Genomic DNA, 24,880 nt, shown 5'->3' with positions numbered 1-24,880 from the left:
TATGATGTGCTTTCGCCAATACTTGCTGCATTCTTTGTTTCCGGTAAATTCCAAAGACAAGCTACATATGGAACTTACAATGGTTATGTTTTGTACTGACTTTTATATGTTCTAATGAAAGAGAAAAATGCAAATTTTGTTTAAATTTTCGGAAAGAAGAAATTTTAATCCTTTAAAGAGAATGTGGTATATAAACACAAATCACTTTTTTACGTTGAGAACAATTAAGGTGAGGTATATAAACACAAACTCTGGACAGGGAGGGGGACGGGTGTGGTTTAAAAGCCTCATTTACCGGTACGTTTAATTTGTAAGATAAATCATTCAGTACCAAATCACAGGCTTGAACGGCTTTGAAGGCGTCCAGTTTTAGTATCTGAAGAAAGACTGATAACAGTTCCCTAAAGAGTTAAAAAAAAAAAAAAATAACGTATACGAAAAGTACCGACCTATGATTTTCTTACCTAGTAGACGTATTCTTTGAAAACGAAAATGAAATGAAATGAAATATTTAGTTTTATATCCCACGGTTATGCCGGTTAGGCTAAAGGAGACGGTGATCTTCATTCACTTCTTCTTCTTCATTTTCGGCACTTTTCTTCATTCACACCAGGTAAATGCCGGGGTGCTACCTACCTTATAGGTCCCAGGCACATTCCTTCCCTTTCCCATTTCTTCCCCAATCCATTCTTCCTTCAATTTCCCCCGGATAATGTGCTCGCTGAGGGACGTCATCCCTCAAAACGTGAAGGGCTAAATAGCCTTAGATGCCGAAAGCCCAGAAATCTAAATCCTAAATCATTACACTACACAATCTTCTTTCCATCTTTTCCCACTTAAGTTATACTTTATGATCGTCTTATGTTCGTGTCCCAGTGAGGGCACCAGGATATAATGGTATCAGGGTTCGTTTCCTGAATGTCCCTGTGAGGTCTTAACCAAGATTCGACGGTAACTCGGGTTCGAGTGTCAAGTTATACTAAAAGACTGGGATTCGAACCAATATGTTCCTATGCGGAAACATCAAGACATGAAGGAGACTAGGGTCTCATCCGCGTACCCACCGTCACTAACGGGGTTTCAAGCTATCATTACAACTGAACATTGAATTTCATCGTACTCGTAAAAGTCTCATATAGCCTTGATCTAGGTAATGATCATGTCTCTCATAACCTCGGGGAGAAATCCACAGAATTAAAACGTAATTAATTTAACACTCTCAGTTTGTGTAGGTAGAAAGCGCAATGTTGTACTGTACTACATCAATTACATGGTACACAAATCAACGTAAAATCCGCACAAGCATATTCAAATCTTACCTGAAATCTCTTTTCACTAATAAAATATCACGAACATATTTCGATAATAAATAAACTACAAACCACATATTAAGCACATCAGTAACACTATTCACATAACTTATTGAATTAAACAAACCTAAGTGATTTTTACCGCAGATACTGATTTTAATAGGACCAAAAAATAAAATAACGTAGGAGATATCGATTTATTGTAAACACTTTCAATTTATAAACACAAATATGATTTTGCACTAAGAATATGATCTATATGAGTAATATTAATCAATGACCCATATTCAAAATCGACGGTCGCGCGCGAATACTGTTACCGGTCGCACTGTCCGCGTCGCGCATGTAATTATGGTATCTAGGGTTGGTGATCCAAAAATGTTGGCACAATCCACATTGAAAAACTTATCCTTTCTGGGTGAGAAGTCCAGATTACATTCTCCTTGTAGATTGTCATTCTACCATAGGTCGGGAAAGTACAGCTTCACTAGCAGGATCACTTTTCTTTCACGCTTCCCAGGAGTTATTTCTTCCAGGATGAATTTCAAACTAAACTGACGATAATAAATAAACTACCACATTTTATTTCACTACCAAATATCAACAACATTGTTTTTTGTGGTATATTCGTTGCAATGAAATTACTTATTGGTGGGTTTTATATAAGATGCATGATACAGTTGTCTCTATCTCATCACATCAGAAGACCCACTGTTCGCGCTTTGTGTGAGCGTCAATATTCTCTCACACAATAGAGGCGTATGAATACACTGTTAGAACAAAAAAAAAAAAAAAAAAAAAAAAAATCCCATAAAACGTTGAGTTTTGAAGTAGTTACTTCTCTGATAGGAATTGATTAATTAATTATTGCGTTATTAGGAGTGTATTAATCACTTTTAAATAGGGAATAAAATAAATCACTACGGATTAATATGAAATATGCAAATTATGACATATAGTCCAGTGTTCCACCTTTGCTTCGCAATTCAGCTTGTACAGGAGTGGGGGAAAGTTAAGCTGAGACGAATTCTTCTTCCAAATTAGGCTATGTGAAGAGGGAAGTGGGCGACTAACCACACACACCTAGAAACACTTGTGAGCGAGAAACTTTGCAGCTTTTAATTTCCAAGAATTTTGTCTTGCTGCGTGCTGATTCTAAGAAATTCTCTTGTATATACGAGGGTTGTTTAAGGAGTATAACATTATCGTTATAACTTTAACAATAAATGTATTATATCTTACCTTTCGTGGCTCTCTCGTGAAAGGGAAAGATTCTGATAATTTCTAGAAAAATTTAAGGAGAAAATCAACATATACATTTTGTACATAAATTTACAAAGCGAGACGAGAAAATTTCGAGACTAGACGAGAAAAGCTTTCCGAGAATTGAGGTGAGACGAGAGGAGAAAACCTTATTTCTCGTCTCGTCTCATAAGTAACACTAATTGCATTTATACTTCATATGAGGAAAACATGTTTTGTGAAGACGAGGGAGCAGCACCAGTATTTTAAATTATTTAAATACATTTGAAGGTGGTATGTTGGGCCTGTTCTAAGCCTCCCAAGTTAAATTGAAGGTACTATATTTGCTACAACTTAAAACCTTAATGTATACATTATTTTGGAGGGCGCTAATAGTACATATTTTACTGAAATGGGCTCAAACCATATTTTTGCTTCATTTAAGAGATTTTCTTGTATGTGTATGTATGTGTTGTTGTTTCTGGCATATAATGAAGATATTTCATACTTCATTTATACATTCATGTTCGTATCGTATCATATGGAGTAACGAAATTTAATCTTAATGTGATGCTTCTTCGAACGGCGAAGAGCTTATATGAGGGGGGGGGGAGGTTGTTGACCTCTGTCCAGTCACGAAATGTAATTCGAGTTTAGTTGAGTTGATTTTAGTTTAGCGTCCCGTTGAGCAGCGAGGCTATATGAGACGTGGACCTACTGATTAACGTGGAATCCGAACCACATGAGCTCCGGCCGGGAATCGAGCCCGGGTCGAATTGTAGTTCGATAAAACTACAATAATAATAATAATAATAATAATAATAATAATAATAATAATAATAATAATAATAATAATAATAATAATTGACTAATCTATTCTGATGTTCCTCAAATCATATCTGAGGGGATCTGACTTTATATTAGCACATTGTCATCTTGAAAGGACGCGTCATTATTAATCAGGAAACATCTACGTATATCATAGGATGCACTGGTCACCTAAAATGTCCTCTTAATCACTGTAGTATGGAAGTATTATTTTTTAAAAAAAAACATTTTTCTCAATGAACATTATCTATCAAAACACAACCTGTCTTGAAAAGATAATGATGAAGTGTTAATGGACATCATTGGATACATTTGTGATCCTAAATCTACAATCTGATAACTTTTTGTTTCACAATGGTTTTGTATCATGCTTCTTGTACATGAAACTATAGTGTATCTGAAACGATTATCATTTAGAATGCAGCTTTGCAGCTTTATTCTGATAACAACAGTCCCGTTGACATTGACTTCTGAGAAAAGATGACGCACTCAACGCTTCCGCAGTTTATAGCTGCTTTTTCAGGTAAGAAATTTTAGTATATATTATAAATTATGACAGATATACGTAAGATATCTATATTGTCTTAAATACATTTAAAAAATAATCATGATAGTATAAGAATGTGTTTATGTAAATAAAATTTAAACTTCGGCGTTTGCAGCGAACTCCTTCTAGACTGATGCACTGGTTTTTATTTTTCAGACATAAGTGGATCCAGTAGCGTTATTTCAGGTTTTGCCAGGAAGAGGGAGGGGAGATTGTTTACCGATGTAAGAGCTTCACGTTTGTTATTAGTATACAATTTAATAGAAGGCATGTCTATCTCAAACTCAGAGGAAAACAATTGTCTTAACTCCTCGCTCCTGAGTGGATCATAGCCAAAATTAGGTTTTTAGCCGGTAATATCATTTTAATTTTTGCTAGGGCGGGAAGAGCAAGATGCTCTACCATCAAGAGAATTTCATGTTTATTTATTTATTTATTATTAGTGTTAGTAAACAATCGATTGAGAAGTATGGATCTCTCAAATTTATGGGGAGGACAATTGCCTCCGCACTTCCTAAATGACGACCCTGTTTATAGCACATTCGTTTTCCCGAGCAGGTTCTGTAGATAGGCAAAACATCCCTAACATCAACATTTAGCTTGCAAGGTCGAAAAGCTTAATGTCTGTATATCTACCCGGATAAGTATATCATGATTAGGTATTTATCTCAGCTTCCTACTACTTGTTCAATACAGTAGGTCTGTCTAATAGATAATGCCGAAACAGAGCAAAAGAAATTATTTCTTCTGACAGCATTCAGAGGTATTAAGGCCTACTTATGTTAACAACGTACGCAATAATTGGCATTTTTATCAGTCAGTTTATCTTTTCCGATTCTTTGTCGACTGAGACTCAAGGTGTACATAATCTTGTTCATTCCAGTCCGATGTCGACTCATGCTCGATATGTTTTCGTAGTTGATTTAATCCAATGTCAAGTGTTAGTCGATTGATTTATGTACTACTATATCTAGTAGATAATAATTAAATCATTATTTTCACTCTGTTTTAATAGATGGCGTTAATGTAACAGGTTTTGACTGAAAAATAAATCGTAATATATAGAAACACTGTAGTTTGGTAAATGCATTGAGACTGCTGAGATAAACTCGGACAGTATAAAAGGACCGCAAATGGTTATCTGGCTGTATATCACTCTAAAAATTCTTGTTTTCCATATTTGAAAAAATATGTAGATCTACAGATTCTGTTGATTTGTCAATGCTGTTAGCATTCCAATGCAAACATGTGTGGTAACATTTAACGATAATGGATTAATTATGCTCTTAAACACTTAAACTTCAACAACAACGAAAAAATTCGGTCAATGGAAATTCTCATGTTAAAATACCTCCTTTGCGACCATATAAGATGTCAGGGGAGAGATTTGAAATAATTTCCGTAAACCTATTTTCCCCATGCGGAGAATGGACACTTCAGCTATATTTACTAAGTGTAATAATTTAATTTCCGGAGTTAGTACAAAAAGAGAGCTTTTTCGTGGCTATTTGGTTAGCCCACGTGCCTTCGGGTCCGGTCGGATGGTACAGGAGTTGATGTAGTAAGTACCTCACGCTCCGTTCACCTTTACTCCTAGATCCCCACTTTGCAGAAACTGCGTGAGCTCCTAAACTGCATTGGTCTGGAACAGTAGAGTAGAATGAAAAATAAATCTCTTCCTCACCAGATATCCATGCAGTTTGGTTGGTTCTAATTATTAATATTGTCCCAAGACAACCACAACCAATTGTCTGCAATAGTCATGAGAAAGATATATTATTTCAATTTAATTTTTTAAATAATCCGAAATCTAATGCCTAGATTTATATATTTAGTAAAATACAAAAAGATCTAAACTAATTGTAGAATATGCCAATTTTACATATAATGATTCTCTAGAATTTATATAAAACTGGCTCAACAAAATTAGTAATGTAGAACGTACTGAATAGATAGTTATGTAATTTGCACAAGACTTATAAAGACTCGGATTGTAGCACATTTATTGGTTCAGACATGCTGAAAGCATGCTTCTTATTCAACACACACCGGTACCCCCTATTCAATATTCTCTGTAACTCGGCAAAGTGTTTTTCCGCTGATTTTTCTGATTTCGGCCAAGTGATGTCCTTTAACTGTTATAAAGTACGAAGTTTGTTTACATACAGCCTATCTCAAAGCTGGACTTTAGCCGATTGGACTCATTGCTTTCAATCGGGCTCCACACTAGATTGTAATCTAGACTCGGCTCGTCAAATACTGCAGGAACAATGTACTATTTCTTTGGAAATCTCAGTGACTGTAGCACGTGCAGAAAGAAGGTTTTCCAGATTGAAACTGATAAAAACGTATTTGAGACGATCAATTCAGCACGAATATTTGGACAGTTTGGCAATTTTGTTCATTGAATGTGAAATTAGCAGGAGTTCGAATTAGGCAAAATTCTAAAAGACTGCAGGATTTTTTTTTCATAATGAAGAGGAATAATTAAATGATTTATATTTAGAAGTTCAAATAATATAATTTATTTCTAACATAGAACTTAAATTTTCATCTTTTTCTCAACAAAAATAAATAATAATAATAATAAAAAAATAATTTCACAGTCACTAAAACAAGTGGTATTATCACTATGAACTTTTCGGAAGTAGTGTAGGCTTACATGTAAAATGTAGATAATTTGTGTTTCGGCTTCAGGTACACATTTTGAATGCTTTCCATTCTATCACTGTTATATATATATATTTATATTCTATCTTTCGGATAGCTGGGGACTGCGCCCCTATGCCCCCGCGTTTGCTCAGTTTCCGTCCATGCATTTCTCATATTTCTAACATAAGGGAATACGAGATATGGGCATCTTTTATAAGAAATGTAGACCCTACTCTTTTTCTTTCCTTTTAAAGAAAACATCATAAAATGCTAAAACACGTCATTATTAATATTTCTCTATTCTTAAAGAATTTCGATACATAGCCTTGTTATTTTAACAATTGCAAACGCCGCTCATTTTCTTCCCTTGTGAGGAAAACGTTAAAAAATGCTGACAGTGAAATATGTCTAATTATTTTAAATTAAAAACCTAAATACCAATTTTCATGCCTTTAACTATCAGGAATTTCGAGATATGGTCATCTTTTCGTAACAATTGCTGCCCCGACTTTTTTTTCCTTCTAGGTCAAATACCAAATATCATGTCTCTAAGTTTCAGAGATTCCAAAATAGTAATTAAAGCACTGAAACATATTTTTTTATTGTTTTAGATTTGAGATATGTCTCTACCTTTAGAGATTCCGAGATATACCCATTTTAAGATAGACTAATAATTGCCACCCTTCTTTGCCTGCCCGTCCTCATTATATTTCCAAAAGCTCTTGCTTACTTGGACCTTACACCACAAATTCTATGCCTTGTCGTAATTTCAAGTTTCTAGCAGTGGCGGATCTAACCCAGGGCCGGGCGGGGGCTAGGCCCCTCCAGTTTTCCGAGTAACGAAAATAGTTCAAGCTATTATTCATATATTTTTGAAAGTTTATAGTATGTTGGTATATTGGTTTAACGGGGAGATAAGAACTGATGGAATATGATGGCACCCGTTACACGGGCATTCTTTAAAAGTGGATACCTAGCTGAACATCCAGAACGGTTTGTAACTCCCAAGAAGTTCGCCTTCGATGTTGATGGTGCGAACGTTTGTGATCACTGTGGCGCGTCATTTTTCATTCGGTGTTTATGGTGCAAGTTAATGGTTTGTTTTGAACATTTCGTGAATGTCGACGATGTCCATTTCGTGAAGTGTAATACATACTTTCCACAGAGGGTTGATCTCTGCAAATCCCGGACATGTATTTTCTGTCGCCCTCCTGATGCATATGGTTAGTCATTAGCAGCTAATACTTTTCCTGCCATCGTTGTTCACACTACACTTTCAAATGAACCTTACTAGAGATTGCACTTCCGACCTCGCACTCAAGGGGTTCCTTGTAAGTGAAAAAAGAACTTCAGGCACTTTTTGATATTGATATTTGTAACTGTGATAATAGCAATAGGACTTATACTACTACTTGGCTTTCGAGGCCTGTGAGTTTTTAGAGGAGCTAACTAGTGGAAAAAATAATTTTTCGAATCACTGTAATGTTTCAATTATTCTATAAAAAAATTGAATGTAACTATGTGTGCCTGATCATCACGGCCAAATTGCAAAGTCAAATGAAATGACTTTCGGTATATACAGGCCTTAATCCAAACTGGAATGTTGTATCGCTTTCATTATAATATATATCCTACGAAGATAGTGGGGATCCGAATTTTTGCGAAAAAAAAAATTGAGTATCTCGCAAGCCGTTAAACTTACGAAGCTGAAATTCAGTGTATTAACTCTTTATTGTAAATGAACAGAACGTATCATAGCATTTTTTAAAATTCTTCTTTATGAGGGGAGGGGGGAAGGAGCGGCACTTTCTTTATATGCAAAATTGGTAGTGCGTTGGTTTGTAAAAATAATCGAAAACAATCGATATTAGTTGAGAAAAAAATCAGAAGCAAAAAATACAGTGCTTCGCTTCATATATCCATTGCTTTCTACTATAATAATTGCTGAAGCTTATGTTTATTATATGGAGAGCTTACAGCACAGGGCAATCAACCCATAAAGTTGTGAGAAAGACATAAAGTTTGTACTGTAAGCTTAATTACACGGAAATTTTAAGTTTGGATTGTATGCATAATTATACGGAAAATTTTACACTTTTTTTCCTTTACGTCGGTCTACTTACCTTGATTGGGGAATTTCAAATGTCATTCCTTTTTCCACTGAAAAGTATCGATAATTCAACAAGGAAATAATAATACTATGATAATTTAATTGAAATTCATCGTAATTTGGCCCATGACAAAAAGCAGTGTGGTAATTGAAGGCATTCTCGGACAAGGGGTTACAGGGCCTCGGCAGGAGTCTCACTTAGAGGGCCCCATCTTCCCTTCCCATGTAGCATGTAAGAGCCTCATAAAACTGTCAGTTTCATTTACATGTGGTAATGGGGCCCCAGGGTGGGGTGGGAACCTGTTCTGATTTTTTTTTATGGTGTTCCAATAAATTGTCAAACGACTAATATAATTGTCAAATGACTCCAGCAGGACTTTATAAAATCCACAAACAAAGGGCCACAGACAAGACTTTATGATACTGTTGGTTTCATTCCAATAATGGGACTGCAAGACTACATTCAATGCTGGAAGCCACCGAACTTTGGGAACGAAACAAACTACTACGATTAACTATTCTCCAACACAACAGACATGTTTTATTTTACTTTTCATATACATTTAGAGAGGGCCCCGGCAGGGATTCCTGCCTTCCTGTCCTGGTTAGTCAGAGCCTTATTGAAGGGGAAGAAGGGGGGAATTCCCAGGAACCTCTGAACACTTCCCTGGAACCTCGTTCCCTTTTGCTCTCTGGGGGGCAGGGTACTCGATAATGACATCAAACCTTCATGTGTAATTACAAAAATTAAATTTATAAACAAATAGGAAATCATCAGTTTATCAGGCTTTAATAGCTAATTTATGCACACCATTCCCTACGGAAGGTGTGGTAGATGAAGTTTCTCTTCTCCATGAGTCGACATTGTCAACTGACATGGTCGATATGGAAAACATGTTGGTGATAGAGAGGTGATACTTCTTACTGGGTACTTCAAACTGGCCGAGAAAAATCGTTATCAGACTTAAGTCTAACAAGCAGATTGTCGATGAGGAGTGCAGAAATTTCTACGTCGGGTAGAAGTACCTAGGTATTACCAATTTCCACAACAGAGTGCGAACGGGGATTTCCCCTTATGAATTTACAGATTACTGATATTAGAATTAGTCTAAGTGCTCAAACATTGTCTAACTTGTTGTTCATCAATATTAATGGCCCGCCGCTAGACAAGCTCAAAATAGACGAGCTAGTTATTTCTTTCCTGAAGGATGGACATCATTCCGCTGCGGATGATTTACTACGAAAAAGTTCTGAAGGCCAACAGGAAAGAAACCCGATTTCAGATTTGTTTTAAGGTAGCAAATTACGAGTTACGGGAAATGTATACTTGTATTACTAATGGCTTATTTGTGTTATTCAACTTTGTACCTAATTTTTAATCTCTCTTCTTTGCTTTTTATAAACTAAAGGTAAACTACTTTGAATAAATAATCATAATAATTGCAGTTACGCAGATTTGTAACTTATATTTAACGTGGTGTTTTAGTGATTAAGGTGTGATTCAGCATAAGTGTCGCGAAATTATGATCAAAATAGAAAGCGCCATACTCACGATAACCTATTTATTCTTTCTTGCACGAACAGAAGGTACAAAACGCTGCAAGAAAATGTTACAACTTGATTGACATGGGTCCATGCCTGTAGGTCTCCACTCGCTTGGAAATGGTTGCCCACACGCGCTTGAAACCATTCAAATTCTTTGAAGGCGTCTTCCTTTTCTTGTATTCAGCCTTGCATAGTGCCCAATATCTTTCGATAGGTCGATTTTGAGGCACATTTGGGGGGTTAATGTTTTTGGGAACGAAGTTGATGTTGTTGTCCTCTAAAAGCTTGGTCACTGTACCCGCATAATGTGAAGTTGCCAGGTATGGCCAAAATAATACATTACCCATGGTCCTCTTCTTCCCCAAAAATGGCAATAGCCATTTCTTGATGCACTCTTCTCGATATATATCCTGGTTCATGGTACCGGTGGTAATGAATGATTCGGACACATCACCGTCTTCAGAAATGGTTTGCCAAACCAAGTATTGGAAATTTCGTTTTGTGTTGCACTCGAGCTTCGTATGGGATAGCATGTCTTGGAACTAAGCTATAGTACACAGTTCCAGCCGTTGCTTTGGGATCCGCAAACACGTATGTTTCGTCATCCATTACAAAAAAAAAAAAAAAAAAAAAAAAAAAAAAGAAAAAGAAAAAAAAATGTTCTCCGCCACTAGGAACACTCATCTTGTAGAGTTTTCTTGTGCCCCTTTTGACTCGCTCCACTTGATTTTTCACGTACTTTGGTTTATGCTGCCTCTTCCTAGTGACAATCCCAAGCCTCTTCTTTTGCTCGATTCACTGTAGATTTCGACGTTCCCACGCGCTTTGCCAACTCACGTTCTGAGCATGATGGATTTTGGACCAATAGTCTCTTGAGCCTTGCATCTAGCTTGGTGTTTGGTTTCGGTCGGTATGACAGCTTTAGATCAGTGCTTCCAGTATCCACGAAACGTTTTATGGCTCTCTGGGTTGTCCTGTCAGACACACCTTGCTTCCGGAAATGCTCTAAAGTTGCATTTCGATTGCAGTTTTGGCTCTGGAAAAACTTGCCTATCGCCTTGCTCAGGTATTTTGACTCTTCACGCTTCATTCTGCACCCACTCTTACACTACAATTAGCTGGCTAGAAACTGTGATAAACACACTTTACAAGGACCTATAGATGGCGCTTCTCGTGCAATTTGTTCCGTGTTGGCATGACGTTACACCACACGACACTTATGCTGAATCATGCCTTACACAAATTTCAATTATGAGCATACTTTGTGGAGATGCTCTTACAGAGGGTACACGAGCACTGTTATACACAATGAACAACTGATTTTTCAGATCTTTGTGAGAAAAACACTGTGAACTATGAAATCATAACCGTTTTCATATTGTGCAGGGGTATTTTCCTGTGAATAGAAGTTTCTTTTAGAATACGTTGAGAAATTAACACTTCCAAGAATACTCTCCTAGTACAAGTATATTTTAGGCACACACTAATCCCACCACCACCTCGAAGTGCTTCAATTTCCACACTGACAAACACTTTAGCATTTTATATCGTAAAGGCCAGATCCACCGTTATTGTAACAGAGTGGTGCTTGAGCGATTGATCGTAGAAATTCAAACTCCAATTAGTGACAATTTCATATCCTTGTTTTATTACAAGTGTAAACTCTTTAGTCAGTAGAGAAGAGGCCATGGATCATGTGTCAGAGTTGATGACGATAGATTTTGATAAGTCAGAGTAGGTCACAGTGGATGAGAGTGGTTTATGGTGGGTGGTGGATCAAGCTTTCATTGACCCACGCCAACTCTGCCAAATATCACTCGAGTTCGCAAGGTCCATAGATTAGTATATCCTAATCTGATCAGTTATATCGGTCGTTTCCAACTGCTTGATGTGTGACGTAGGAATGCGCTTTTACAATCTGAGAAAAGCAAGGAGAAACACAATGGGAAAAGGAGGAGAAAGGGACAAGGAAGTCTTGGCAGCGTACGCGTAACCAACGAGTTGTATGCCTTCAAAGCGATAGGCTACGCTATCGCTGTTCTTGTTTCCCTGTCACTACTGTTTTTTTCTCAATACCAGAATATATGCCTTTTCCTTCCCCTCTTTGTATGGTTCACTAAGAAGGCGAGCAGCAAACTGTGATGTCACATAGCACTCAATTGGAAATAACTAAGTTCCTCCAATGCGGAATTATAAGGAAATTCATCGGACCGGTTATGTAAGACTTACCCTGTATATATATATATATATATATATATATATATATATATATATATATATATATATATATATATATATATATATATATATACAGTGAAACCTCTACTAACGGACACCTCTCATAACGGACATATTTTGTAATCCCCAAACACTGTAATAGGAAAAAAAAACATGTTGACAAACCTCTCTAAAGCGGACACTCTCTAGTACGGACATGGACAGTCTTTTCTGTCTCTTATAGGTATTATTTACCTCCATATTATGGACACTTTCTCTAGAAACAAGTTGAAAATACAGAAAAAATACATTTTTAGAAATGCATACATGTATCACCAAGGAAGCATTGTAATAACATTTTTCCTTGTCAACTGGCTGTTCAGAAACTCAGATGAAGCGTCTTTGTTTAACAACACCCTCATATCCTTTGTTTGCAATTGCATTCCACTCCCACCCAACCTGTTTTAGAATCAAAAGTGATTGACAGTTGCCTGCCATTTGGGATGACACGTCATTATACTGTTCCGCTGGAATCAAGCAGAAGACATGTTTGGTATTTTTTGTCCGCGTATTCGCATATTGTCTTAGTGCCTCTATTTGTAGACGGAAATCTTTTTAAGTCATTCTGCATCGAATAAGCAATAAGGTGTAAGTTGTTAGGAGCTTTCGAAATGCCACGAGAAGCGCTAATGTCAAAATCGAATTGATTGAATTTTCGATGAATACTGAGGTGTGCGAAGGATAGCTGAAAATTTTTGTATCGGTAAAACACAAGCATCTGAGATAACATAAAACCAAAAGTTGTGGTGTGAAAATGACAATGAAAATAGTGTCTCATTGCTTTGAACAAAGTTGGTGTGCAAGTGAATGTTTTTATAGAGTGCGGAATGAAAAAAATTCCTGTGTTAGGGTCGATGCTGAAAGCTAAGAATTTGGAGGTAGCAACAGAAATGAATGTTTCAGATTTCAAGGTCTCAAACGAGTGGTTAGAGAAGCTTCGGATTAGACACAAGCTTTCTTTCAAAGCGATTTGTGGAGAATCCGCATATGTCGACATGCCCACAGTCATAGAACGGTTTGATATATTACCTTCAGTAGTTTGTAATTACATATCACCTTATTTATTAATTTACATAAGAAAATATCGAAACCTGTCTAAGACAGACGGACACCTCTCTATAGCGAACAATTTTTGATTCCCCACGGCTGTCCGCTTTAGAGAGGTTTCACTGTATATATATATATATATATATATATATATATATATATATATATATATATATATATATATAAGTTCTGGTATTGAATATACATTACAAACATTCATTCAGGAACTCTCTTGTTAATTATGGACACCGTAATTAGCCTCAAGATATGTAGAATAAAATAATAAATAAATATAAGAAGTTAAAAGAGTTTCAGTAATCAGTGTATACATGTATTTTATTTTAATTTTAATATTTCATTGCTTGATTTCCTTTAGCGAGCCTTGGAGGTGTTTCGCTGGGAACCATGTTCGCATGGTCTTCACCTGCAGGTCCCAACCTCAAAAATGACACAGCTATCATGGCCACAGAAGAAGAAGTATCATGGATTAGTTCTTTGATGCCACTTGGCGCTGCTGTTGTAACGTTGTTTGTTGGCTATTTAATTGATAAATTTGGGCGGAAGTTGACCCTACTAGGCTTAGTAATTCCCTGTATCATTGGCTGGTGCTTCTTGGCATTCTCAAAGTCAATAGCTTTACTCTGTGCTGGAAGATTCATTACTGGAATTGGCGGAGGAGGAATCAGTATTGCTGTTCCAGTATATATTGCAGAAATCTCCGAGAAACGTATCCGTGGTCTCCTAAGCACTTCATTTGAGTTACTGATGTGTATCGGAATACTATTTACATATGTCGTTGGGTACTATGCTTCTGTTATGTGGTTATCTATTATATGTGGTATTGTAGTTATTGTTTTTGGAGTGGTGTTTTCTTTCATGCCAGAGTCACCCAGATATTACGTGAAAAGTGGAAACGAAAAGAAGGCTAAACGTTCAATGGAATGGTTAAGAGGTGAAGACTATGATATAGAAAGGGAGATATCTGAATTTCGAGAAGGAATAAAGTTCGAAATGCAACTACAGACTTCGTTTAGAGACACACTACATTTGCATAGTTTCCGTAGGGGCCTTGTAATATGTTTCGGGCTAATGTTATTCCAACAACTAGGTGGTATAAATGCAGTTGTCTTCTACACAGTGGAAATATTTCGAGATGCTGGCAGTATTATAGACGAAAATGTCAGTACAATTATCACTGGCTGTGTTGAAGTTGTTAGCACTGGTTTATCAGGGTTGGTAGTGGACAGAACAGGGAGGAAAATATTACTAATTATATCCGGAGCTCTCCAAGCAATTTGTGCCATGCTTTTGGGTATGTATTTTTATATGAAAGAGGATAAACAAGATATCAGTGCTATTCAATGGCTTCCACTCCTGCTCTTAACTGTGTATATCATTGCATTTTCGCTTGGTTACGGCCCTATTCCATGGTTTGTGACGGCTGAAGTATTTTCTCCCGAAACGAGAGGCAAAGCTACCTCTGCAGCAATTATGTTCAAATGGCTATTGGCATTTATAGTGACTAAATTTTTCCCAAATATAGCTAACTCGTTTGGACGATATACTGCTTTCTGGATATTTGGTGGAATATGTTGTGTAAGTGTACTTTTTGTGATATTTATTGTAATCGAGACAAAAGGAAAATCGCTTGAGGAAATTCAAAGAGAACTTACGAAAGTGAAGAAATGAGATTTCATAATAATTGTCCATGCTTTTGAAGTAGCTTCTAAACAAACGAAAAGTTTCTTCTACGGAGTTAGTGCACATTGATTATAGTGCGCTGTTGAAGTATTGATTTAACGTGTTAAGCGTGTAACTTATAGTAGTTAATTACAAGTCTTTTAGTTCCTATATATAGTGTCGAATTTGTCAAAGGTAGTTAAAATGATGCGTTAGAGCTATTGAAAAGATAGAAGTTTATAGACAATAGCAGCAAACAGTTGAAAATAATCATTAAACGTAACTTAATTAGTGGGCACTGCTGAGTTCAGAAAAGCCGTTTAGTTGAAGCGAGATATTGTTTATTATGTTACTAAGCCTATAATACCAGAGGGAATATTAGCGCGGAATATTAAAGACCTAAGACATCGATCGACACAATTGAAAGAATGAAAACTCTTTCTTATGTTCTTCAATCTAATAGTCTTTTTTCGAAGAGCAGTAAGCTTAATGGATCATCATAAGAACAAAAAATGAATAGTAATTAATGTAATTAACCGCAGATAGGTATATTTTCTGTACGTAACATTCTGTAGGCGACACTGTTGTAAAGAAGTACGAAACATTTTGAAACAATTGTTCTCAACATTTAATGAACATTATGAGTATATTAACACCTGTCCCATAGGAAATGTAAATTGCGTGTTTCCATTCATAATTCGCAACGTTACTGCTTCTTAGAGCAGCTTCAATAATTCTTTGATTTTTGATTCCGTTCTTTCATTACAGAGTAAAGTTGTGTTGTTTTATCTAATACATTCGCAAAAACTATAGATTTCTTACCAGCTATGTGATGCTTTGTTTGTGTTTTGAACATATATTTTTTAACATTGGTAACATTGGACAACTTGAGTGTATAGTCTTCGTATTATGTTTGTGATATAATAAAAATTATACACAGTGTTCAAGGTCAAAATATTTTTAAAAGACAGTTCCCTGTTTCTTATTACATACTTCATAGTTATATTTAAAATACATTGTACTTTACTGCAGGAATAGAAAGTTTAAATGTATGTAATGTGTTGAATGTAAAATATTTCTTGTGATAAAGAATATTTATGAAACATTTTACTCAATTTTTTGTAAACTTCGGAAGCTCTGTCTCATAAGGTTATACTCAAGTTCATGATCACAATAATCATGTTGTTTTAGTAGCATATTTACTTTTCTTATTTATATTTTGGTTTTAAAATATCATATAACTCAAGTACTGAAAAATAAATAATTAGAAGTCTAGTTTCTGAATTTGGTCACGAAATAATGATATCTGAACTATGGCCATAACCAGCACCAAAATCCAGAGAAAGAAAACTTCAGGAAAGAAAAAAATGAAATGAAATCTTTAAGTTTTACGTCCCTCTATTATGCAGGCTAGGCTAAAGGAGACGGCGATGATGAGAAATGAATGAAATAGTGGAATGAAGCAGGTGGGAGGAAACGGGAGAACCCCGAGGAAACCCCCCCACACACGGTGTGTTGTCCACTACAAGGCTCACTTGGCGTAAGCTGGGATCGAACCGAGGATTCCATGCACCAAAGGTGAACGCTCTACCACTGAGCCACCGCGGACCCCGAACTTCAGGAAAGAGTAGAAACATCTCACTTAACAATAACATAGTTTTCGCACTAGTTTCCAAATAATTAATTACGTAGTTTTTTTGTTTCTTCGTTACGTTTGATAATCTATTATATAAAAGAGAACGCACAAATCCTTTGTTAGCTCATCACGCTAATACGGCTGAACCAATTTCTTTCACTTTTGGGGGGTTATTAGGATTTGGACCCTAGATGGTTTTTATCATATCACTTTAATTTTTAATTACCAGTGTCTTGAGATAATTGACCATTCAAGTGTCCATAACGTACAAATCACTTTGTTATTAGTTCATCATAGGTAAAAATAAACGTATTTATATGCAACCCGCATGACCGTGTCACTCGGCGGGTTAACATAAATGACAGGCGCTATAATGTTAACATTTACTGCAATTTGAAAGCGAAAAAGTAAAAATTATCTAAGTAACAAAGTTTATTGCGTTCCGGGGTGACCGCAGCGAAGCGGGGTGAACGCTGCTAGTAGTTGAATAAATAAATATTTTCGGAGAGAATGTATTTAATACGAATTGCGTTGCGAGTATTGTTTCGTTTTGCATTTTAAACAGGGGGACGCGGGGAGATGCTATTCCCCCACTTCCAAAACAATAACTCCGTCCCTCCACTTCCTAAAAATTACAATGGACAAAGATAGGCACGGGGGACGGCGTCACTTCACGCGTCCCCTATCTTTTCAGATCTACTTTTTACCCTTGATTTTAAATATTCTTTTATATAAAAATCGTGCTCGAAAGGGACATTAAATCCTAATTAATTAATTCATCAATCAATCTAACACAGTAGTAAATATGGCAGAGTACATCGTTGGAAAGTATGAGTAATGCAGGGCCGGCACTAGAAGTTTTGCCGCCCTGGGCGGTACTTTCACATGTCGCCCCTTTAATATTTTCTTTCTCAAATTTTGCCGCTCCAGCATTCTTTTCTATTTCAATTTTTCAGCCCATCAGACTTGCCGCCCTGGGCAGTGGCACGGCTCGACCCCCCCTCGCGCCGGCCCTGGAGTAATGTAAAGTATACGTAAGTTAGGATTTGGTAACATCAGATTGTCTAAAACGTATTGAACATTTGAAGTTTAAAATCGACAAGACATTTATTGTGATTTGAATATAATATTATAAAACCATATTTGAACCATTTTATTCTTTGATCTTCTGCCACTGTTCTGGCAACATCATAATCCTATCTCCATAGAACTTATGTTGTTTCTGATTTTTTTAAAAAGAAAATGAGGCACGTGGTTTTTACCGGCTCCGTTTCAAATTAACTTAACCATTCAGACAGCTCTGTAGAGACCGAAACAAATGATAGTCTGATGGTGCCAGGTCCAAGATATACGATGGATACATTAAAACCTCCCAGCCAAGTAATCGCAACTTCTGATGCGTCGTTAAAGATGTATTCGATTTGGCGTTATCAACGTGGTATACAACACACTCTCTGTTGACAAGTTCTTTTGAATTGCTAGGTGCACTTGTAGGTCCGAGTCTATCGTTCTGCTTGGCGGCGGTAACTTATGATGCACAATGTTCTACCAATCAAACTAAGCACATAGCATATCTTTCCTGAGCATTCGTGTGGGCTTTGGCACAAACTGTGGAGCTTCATACCATTTCGACCACAATCTTTATCGCACATTGTAGTTCTGGATTATCCAATTTTCATTATTCGTGATCAACCACTTCAGAAATGACTGGAATTTGTTACGTTTCAATAGACATTTGTAAAATTGAAATTCGATCGAATAAATGTTTTAAGGCAGATCATGTGGCACTCAAACGTGGAATTTATTTTGTAGCTAGCTTTCTCCAAATGCTTTATAACTGCTTGGTTACGAATGTTTAGATAACTGACGATATCATAACTGCCTACACACCAGTCTTGCTCGATTTTTTGCAGAATATCATCTACTTTTTCTGTGATTGATCGCCCACTGCTAGGAAGGAGCATTTTAGACATTGAAATTTCCAGAACAGATGAGACTGAACAATTCTTGTCTCTTGCTTTTTGATGACGTATGTTTTAAATAAACAACACAAATTTCTTCACGGGCATGCGCAGTATTTGCGACTTTATCGTGATGGAATTGTAAAGTGTAGTACATGTAGCACAGTTTTACGGAAAGATCATACATCTTTACGGCGCAATACTTTATGCCTGATTATAAAGATTATAACATTTTTTTGCATATCTATTAGCTTAAATTGTCAGCTGACAATTGACATTAGGGCTGACTCACTGCGGCTCATATACCCTAAAATTTGCGACACTACCACCATCTCGTGCGCAAAAATCTCACTACTTTTTAGTTTAGCTGATGTGGTCGCTGAAGTGAGACGTGTTTATAGGTGCTCCAGGAAGCGGTGAAGTGTGAAATCATGGGGATATTGCTTGAATAGTGGAGAATTAGTGTTGGGCTCTTCAATGCGAGGTTGCGTGTGAAGTGTTGCCATCCCCATGGCATACATTTCCGAAGTAACGTTAACTTATTCTTTGTAGGAGTAGTTGTCTCAATTCTGCTAATCATAGCTGGTTTAGAGATCAACCCTGGGCCCCGAACCCTGGAGGATGTGTTCGTAAAATTGGAGACAATGGAAAGGAAGATGAATTCTGAATTCTGTAAACGGTTAGAAGGTGTGCTGAGTGAGTTAAGAGAGATGAAAGAGGAGAACAAAATACTTAGGGCAGAAATTGTAATGAATCGAAATACAATAGATAGGCTTGAGAATTTTTCGCGACGGAACAATTTAATTTTTACAAACTTACAAGGGAAGAACAATGAGACTTGGGAGGATTGTGAGAATGCAGTAAGACAGTTTGTACAAGAACGCCTCGGAATTGAACTTTCGGAACAAGATATTGAGCGAGCGCATAGGCTAGGCAGAGACAGGAACAGGCCCATTATTGTGAAATTTCTCTCATATAAACGGAAGTTAAGAGATTTTAAGAAGTGCGTATAAGGCAAAAGGGATTCCCACTACAATATTTGAGGACTTTTCCGCGCGTGTTCGTGAAGTAAGAAAGAAACTGACGGTCCACATGGAAAAATCCAGAGAAGGTAAGCGCACTTTCTTAAGATTTGATAAAGTGTACATTGATAATAAACCATTTTTGTTAGAAGAGCTCGAAAGTGTTAGTGGTGTGTGTGATCAGAGTGAACTTTCTTCACAAGATGGTTCAAGTGAGTTGGAAACAATGCAAATGGATCACCATTCAAGGACGGATGATGATGTGTCATCTCCTCAACTATGCAGAAGAAACACAAGATTGACAGCTACAAGAGGCCGAGGTGGGGAGGTGATGCCCCTCTCTTCTCTTTCGCTGCCACCTTGATTTCAATATCCCAACCCAATGTGCCACCTATACTTTTGCAACATTTAGCCTTTTGCAACATGCTAGCTACATCTAGCAAAAACCAAGCACACTACAGAAAATGACCAGGCCAACTCCGTGTGCCACCAGAATGTAAAAGCTCTATACGTGCTAGAGGTCTGGACGGGCCGGAAGTTTTAGCCCAGCCCGGCCCGGCCCGACCCGTGAATTCATAATGTGAGGCCCGATCCGAGTCCAAAATATGTTTTAGCATTTAGGCCTGAGCTCTTGTGATAATCAAATGAGCCCGAAATAAGCCCGAATTACAGAAACAAAAATTAACGCAAAATTGTATTTTTATTTACAGCAATTAGAGGTTTAATTTTGCAGTTGAGCTTTAAAAGTTCTCCAGAAAGAACGGTCTAATAAATATCATTATACAGTATATTTACAAAGTTAGACCCGAGAAATATGGTTGTATATTTAAAAATTTATTTTCCGAGCCCGGCCCCGGCCAGAAGTGATATATGCTTTGTAGGCCCGAATAAGGCCCCAGGGCTCGAACCTAGCCCGTACAGACCTCTAATACCTGCATGTCATTTTACAGAGAATGTCTAGAATGAGATCTACCTCTTGACGCCAAATGGCATCAATGGAACACAGGCACAGCAATTGGTATGAATTGCTGTGCTGGCACACAGCAATAGCAGCATCAAGTGGCAGCGAACGAGTTAAGCTAAAATTTTGAAACTAAAAATTTTTAAACAGATTTGAAAGTGATCAGCAAATCAAATTGCATCAAGAACAACTTTCCACTGATCAACTAATCAGTGTTCACAAAAAATAACTTTCCCCTCTGATTTTAAACTTAGTTTGTAATAATCTAAAATATTATTACAATTATACATGTATTTTTCTATATTCCTGTTAAATTTTAATTTAAAAAATATTTATTCCCCGTTTAAATTCTTTCTCCGCCACTGCTTCTTTAATGACCACGTTATTATACTCTCATCTCTTTAGTTTCGACATTAAAATTTCTATTTAAGTAAAATAAACGACTATAAACAAATAATATAAATCACGGGAAGGAAGGAAAATAATTTGTAATAATTCGGGACCATCTCATCCAATGAGATGCGCTAGAACGGTTTCCCGTAGTTCTCTTCTATCGCCCGCATCTCTAACTTGATTGTTATAGGTCCTATTGGCATTTTGCCTTTAAACCATTGGATGCTAGTGTACAAAGACCGCTAAATCTGTGATGTTAGCGTCTTTTCTTGAAGAATGTGTGCGAGCATAGGAGGGTCAACTAATGTGAGGAAAAATAAATAAACCTTTACACACCATTAGTGCTCCGTTTCAATAGGATTGGACAGACACGAATAACAGAGGTATGAAATAGTGAAATAAGCAGAAATTGAAAATAAAAGAACAAACTAACAGCAGAAAGTAATAGGCAAAAGTGAACACAACAATAGTCATGTGGGCAGCCATATTGCATTAACTGGAATTTTCAACAGAAAATAAATAAATAGTGAAACGTTATTATAGGTATCTTCATCCAATAAAAATAACAGTGTCTCATTTCTTTCATTTATAGGTATTGTTGCTTTTTTATCATGGCAGCCCCATGCAATTTCTGTGCCGTCGTAAACATTGACATAATGTCAAGTTAAGTAAGGGTGGCCCACCAGGGTACAAAAATGTAGTTCTTTCGGCGAGGCATCTGCCAGAGATCCTTGACTGATCTCTGCAGATGTCCTAAACTTGTAATATGTAATTTTATAACCATTATTATCAATATTCCCCTCCACTCGGTGTAGAAATTGACCATTGCTTTGCAAATCGACCTATATCAAAACATAAAATTTAACAATCCACAATAGGCAAGAGTTCCACCGTAGTTAAGTATCACACCGGAAATATATAATTGTTGATTTTAGTTAATGTATTGTGTGATTTAGTCGTAGTAAAGGTCAAGGTCAGGTCCATGATATGTAGTATTGATTAGAGTATTTACTTATTATTTATTTGTTTTGTTTAACCTCATTTCTTTTAAATAATTTCAAGACTAAAATAATTATGCCGCGAGTGTTTTTCGATAATTTTCGTAAAATTTAATTTAGTCCATGACATCCATGTATTGAAAATATACGTATGAAAGTGCAAATTTTATTGTCAGGTGCAAGGGATGCATTATCGTTGTCTACTGTGTCGACTAGGGTGCCATCTGTTACCCTTCGCTCAATGTTAGTGTTTTGTTTCAATAGAACAATTTTCACCAAACTCCTGCGGCGAGTTTGATAAGTAGCTGCTAATATGCAGTTATACGCAACAACAACAACAAAAAAAAAAGTGGTCTTGGGTTATTTTAAATATGAAGTTTTAATCTTGATATGCTGTTGGTAATTTCATGTAGAAATTTAAATTCGTTATTAATTTAAGAAAGGGTAAGAAAGAGTATTACCCAATTATTGCAAGCAAATCCAGTTATTTCAAGACTGCAGAAAAGTGAGAATGTGTTTTCGTGTTGTAAATGCTAGCCATGTCACTTACCTGGCTAACATTTATTCACATTAAAAAAAAAAAAATAAGAGTATAGTTTCGTGGCGGTCTATAGGTGTAAAAAAAAAAAAGTCAAAATGTGTTTGACCGTGTTGTGGCCGTAACGTAATGTAATAATAATATAAATAAATAAATATAAATATAAATGTTTTATTGACAAGTGAGAGACTCTCGGGCCCAACACCAATGATAATTTATAAGAATATTGATAAAGACCCCATGGTATTTTGAGTATAGGCCACGGTTAATGGAAGTACATGTGTATTGATGAGTGCGTGTGATATTTCGGCGTCTTGCTCTAACTGTATTTGTTGCTGACAAAATTGAACAATTCGGTACGCGTTGGGAAAGGAAGGTTATTTGGTTGAATTAGGTAAGAAGTTGCAGTGAAGGAAATTTATACTTAAGGTAGGAACCAACAGCATAATAGTGAACTTTCTTAATGAAACAACTGCCAATTGTTCAGATATAGTGTCAAAGTAGGTTTCATCGGTATATACACTTCATGTATATGGATTTTTTTTTACCCTACCACTTCCTTTAGGCACAAGTGCATGACATTCATTTCACTAATGTGGATGGTCAACTAAAACTGTTTTATGAAAGTTATGGTCTACACTTAAGTTTTATACTCTGACGAACGGCGAAGAAATATTTTATTCCGACGTTCAAACATTATTCCAAGCGGCTGACTTGCGTGGTGTGCTTCTGGCGTGCAGTAGACAACGTGTTGTATGTATGTGTGTGTGTTGATTTGGAAGGATGCAAATTTGTTGTTTTTCCGCGATTTCGTTTTCGTACTTTTGGAATCTGTTACATGCAAGGAGAAAATCGATAGAGATGATGTTCAAACTTTATTATTGACTTACCACTACCATAAGATAACACGGCGCTCCCTTTTCCTCTTACGTTCTAGAAACGCGGCGCATGTCTGTAGCGAGCATGTCTTTGTGAGCTCATTTTGGGATTTTTGGCAGTTTTCCTTCCCAAAATGTCGGAATTTTGAATTATTATCATTATTATTTCTTATTATTTTCTTAGATTGGAGTCAGTGCTTTACTATTTTCCTGTCTTCTACGGACATTTAAAACTACCACGATTTTTTTTTTTTTAGAACATTCCAAAATTAAACAGGCAAACCCAACCTTCCGATGCAGTCGGCCGTAACCGACATGGACGTTTCTGGCAGATTACAGCGACTAGAGCGCGGGGAACCTAAGGGTAACGCCTAGGGTGTTTTCTCTTGGTTTTCCATGCTAGGACACAGCAATTCCAGCGGTCATGTCGGGACATTTCAATCCGCCCGATATTTGGGGGCGGTATTCGTTCGGAGTTTATGAAATAGTTTGGATATTTAGCGAATGTTTAAATGTTTTTTTTTTAGCGTGGGAAACTAACAATGTCCATTTCTTACTTCTTCTTCATACCCTGAAACTTATGCATGTGTTGATGATTAACGAGGACTGCGAGTTGGGAAATTGTCTAAATTTACGCTAGCGATATTTTTGGAGTAGGGGAAAATATATTTGGCATTTAAAATAGTTGCTAAGTTTTTGAAAAAAAAAAAACGACTCGCAGTTTCGTTTACTCTCAACTAAGTAACTTTGCCTGAATTTATTTTGACTCCTGACTTTTCTTGTTCTAAACTATCTCTTTATTTTTAATATCCCCCCTATTTTCCCCAAACATGTTAATATATCTATTTAAAAGTTTGAGCGTCAATTCGTAGTGGTTGTTAACTTTTTTTTTTTTGCTGTTTATACATTGGTTTGTATTGTACACAATATATATATTATACTCAATGATTACGTTTCGGGCCTATCTGTTACCTTCTTCGGTCGTGTGTCTGGATTATGGCGAGCTGGGTTATTCAGTGGCAGATTAACATTTCAATACACTTGTTTTTTTTTTCCTTTCTTTCCGGTTTCTTGCGATATAACTTAACTGACATCGTATTTCCTCGTCGAGCTGAGTGCAAATACGCATTCTGTAGGAAGAATCACAATATAAAACTTGATTTTGTTCTCTCCCCTCAAACTTGTTACAGTTGTCGATACATTTGAATGCATTTAGAGAAAATTATTGATCTTACAAATACTATGTTTTTTTTTC

General features: G+C 36.5%; 1 protein-coding gene across 1 annotated transcript; it reads left to right on the top strand.

Moving 5' to 3' along the window:
- The first annotated feature begins 3,679 nt into the window (after positions 1 to 3,679).
- On the top strand, positions 3,680 to 16,478 carry LOC145666798 (facilitated trehalose transporter Tret1-like). The gene is made up of 2 exons (XM_081734357.1): positions 3,680 to 3,903; positions 13,935 to 16,478. The coding sequence occupies exons 1-2, from the start codon at positions 3,861 to 3,863 to the stop codon at positions 15,245 to 15,247; spliced, it is 1,356 nt and encodes a 451-aa protein (XP_081590483.1). The 5' UTR covers positions 3,680 to 3,860; the 3' UTR covers positions 15,248 to 16,478.
- Positions 16,479 to 24,880: the final 8,402 nt, after the last annotated feature.

This window comes from Thermobia domestica, chromosome 12 (genome assembly GCF_964235325.1).
Source record: "Thermobia domestica chromosome 12, izTheDome1.hap1.1, whole genome shotgun sequence".
Taxonomy (NCBI): Eukaryota; Metazoa; Arthropoda; class Insecta; order Zygentoma; family Lepismatidae; genus Thermobia; species Thermobia domestica.
This window is presented reverse-complemented; position numbering and strand designations above follow the sequence as displayed.

Coding starts and splice junctions, on each gene's coding strand:
- LOC145666798 (XM_081734357.1), top strand. CDS start 3,861: ATGACGCACTCAACGCTTCCGCAGTTTATAGCTGCTTTTTCAG. Junction 3,904..13,934: donor GTTTATAGCTGCTTTTTCAG/GTAAGAAATTTT, acceptor GATTTCCTTTAG/CGAGCCTTGGAGGTGTTTCG.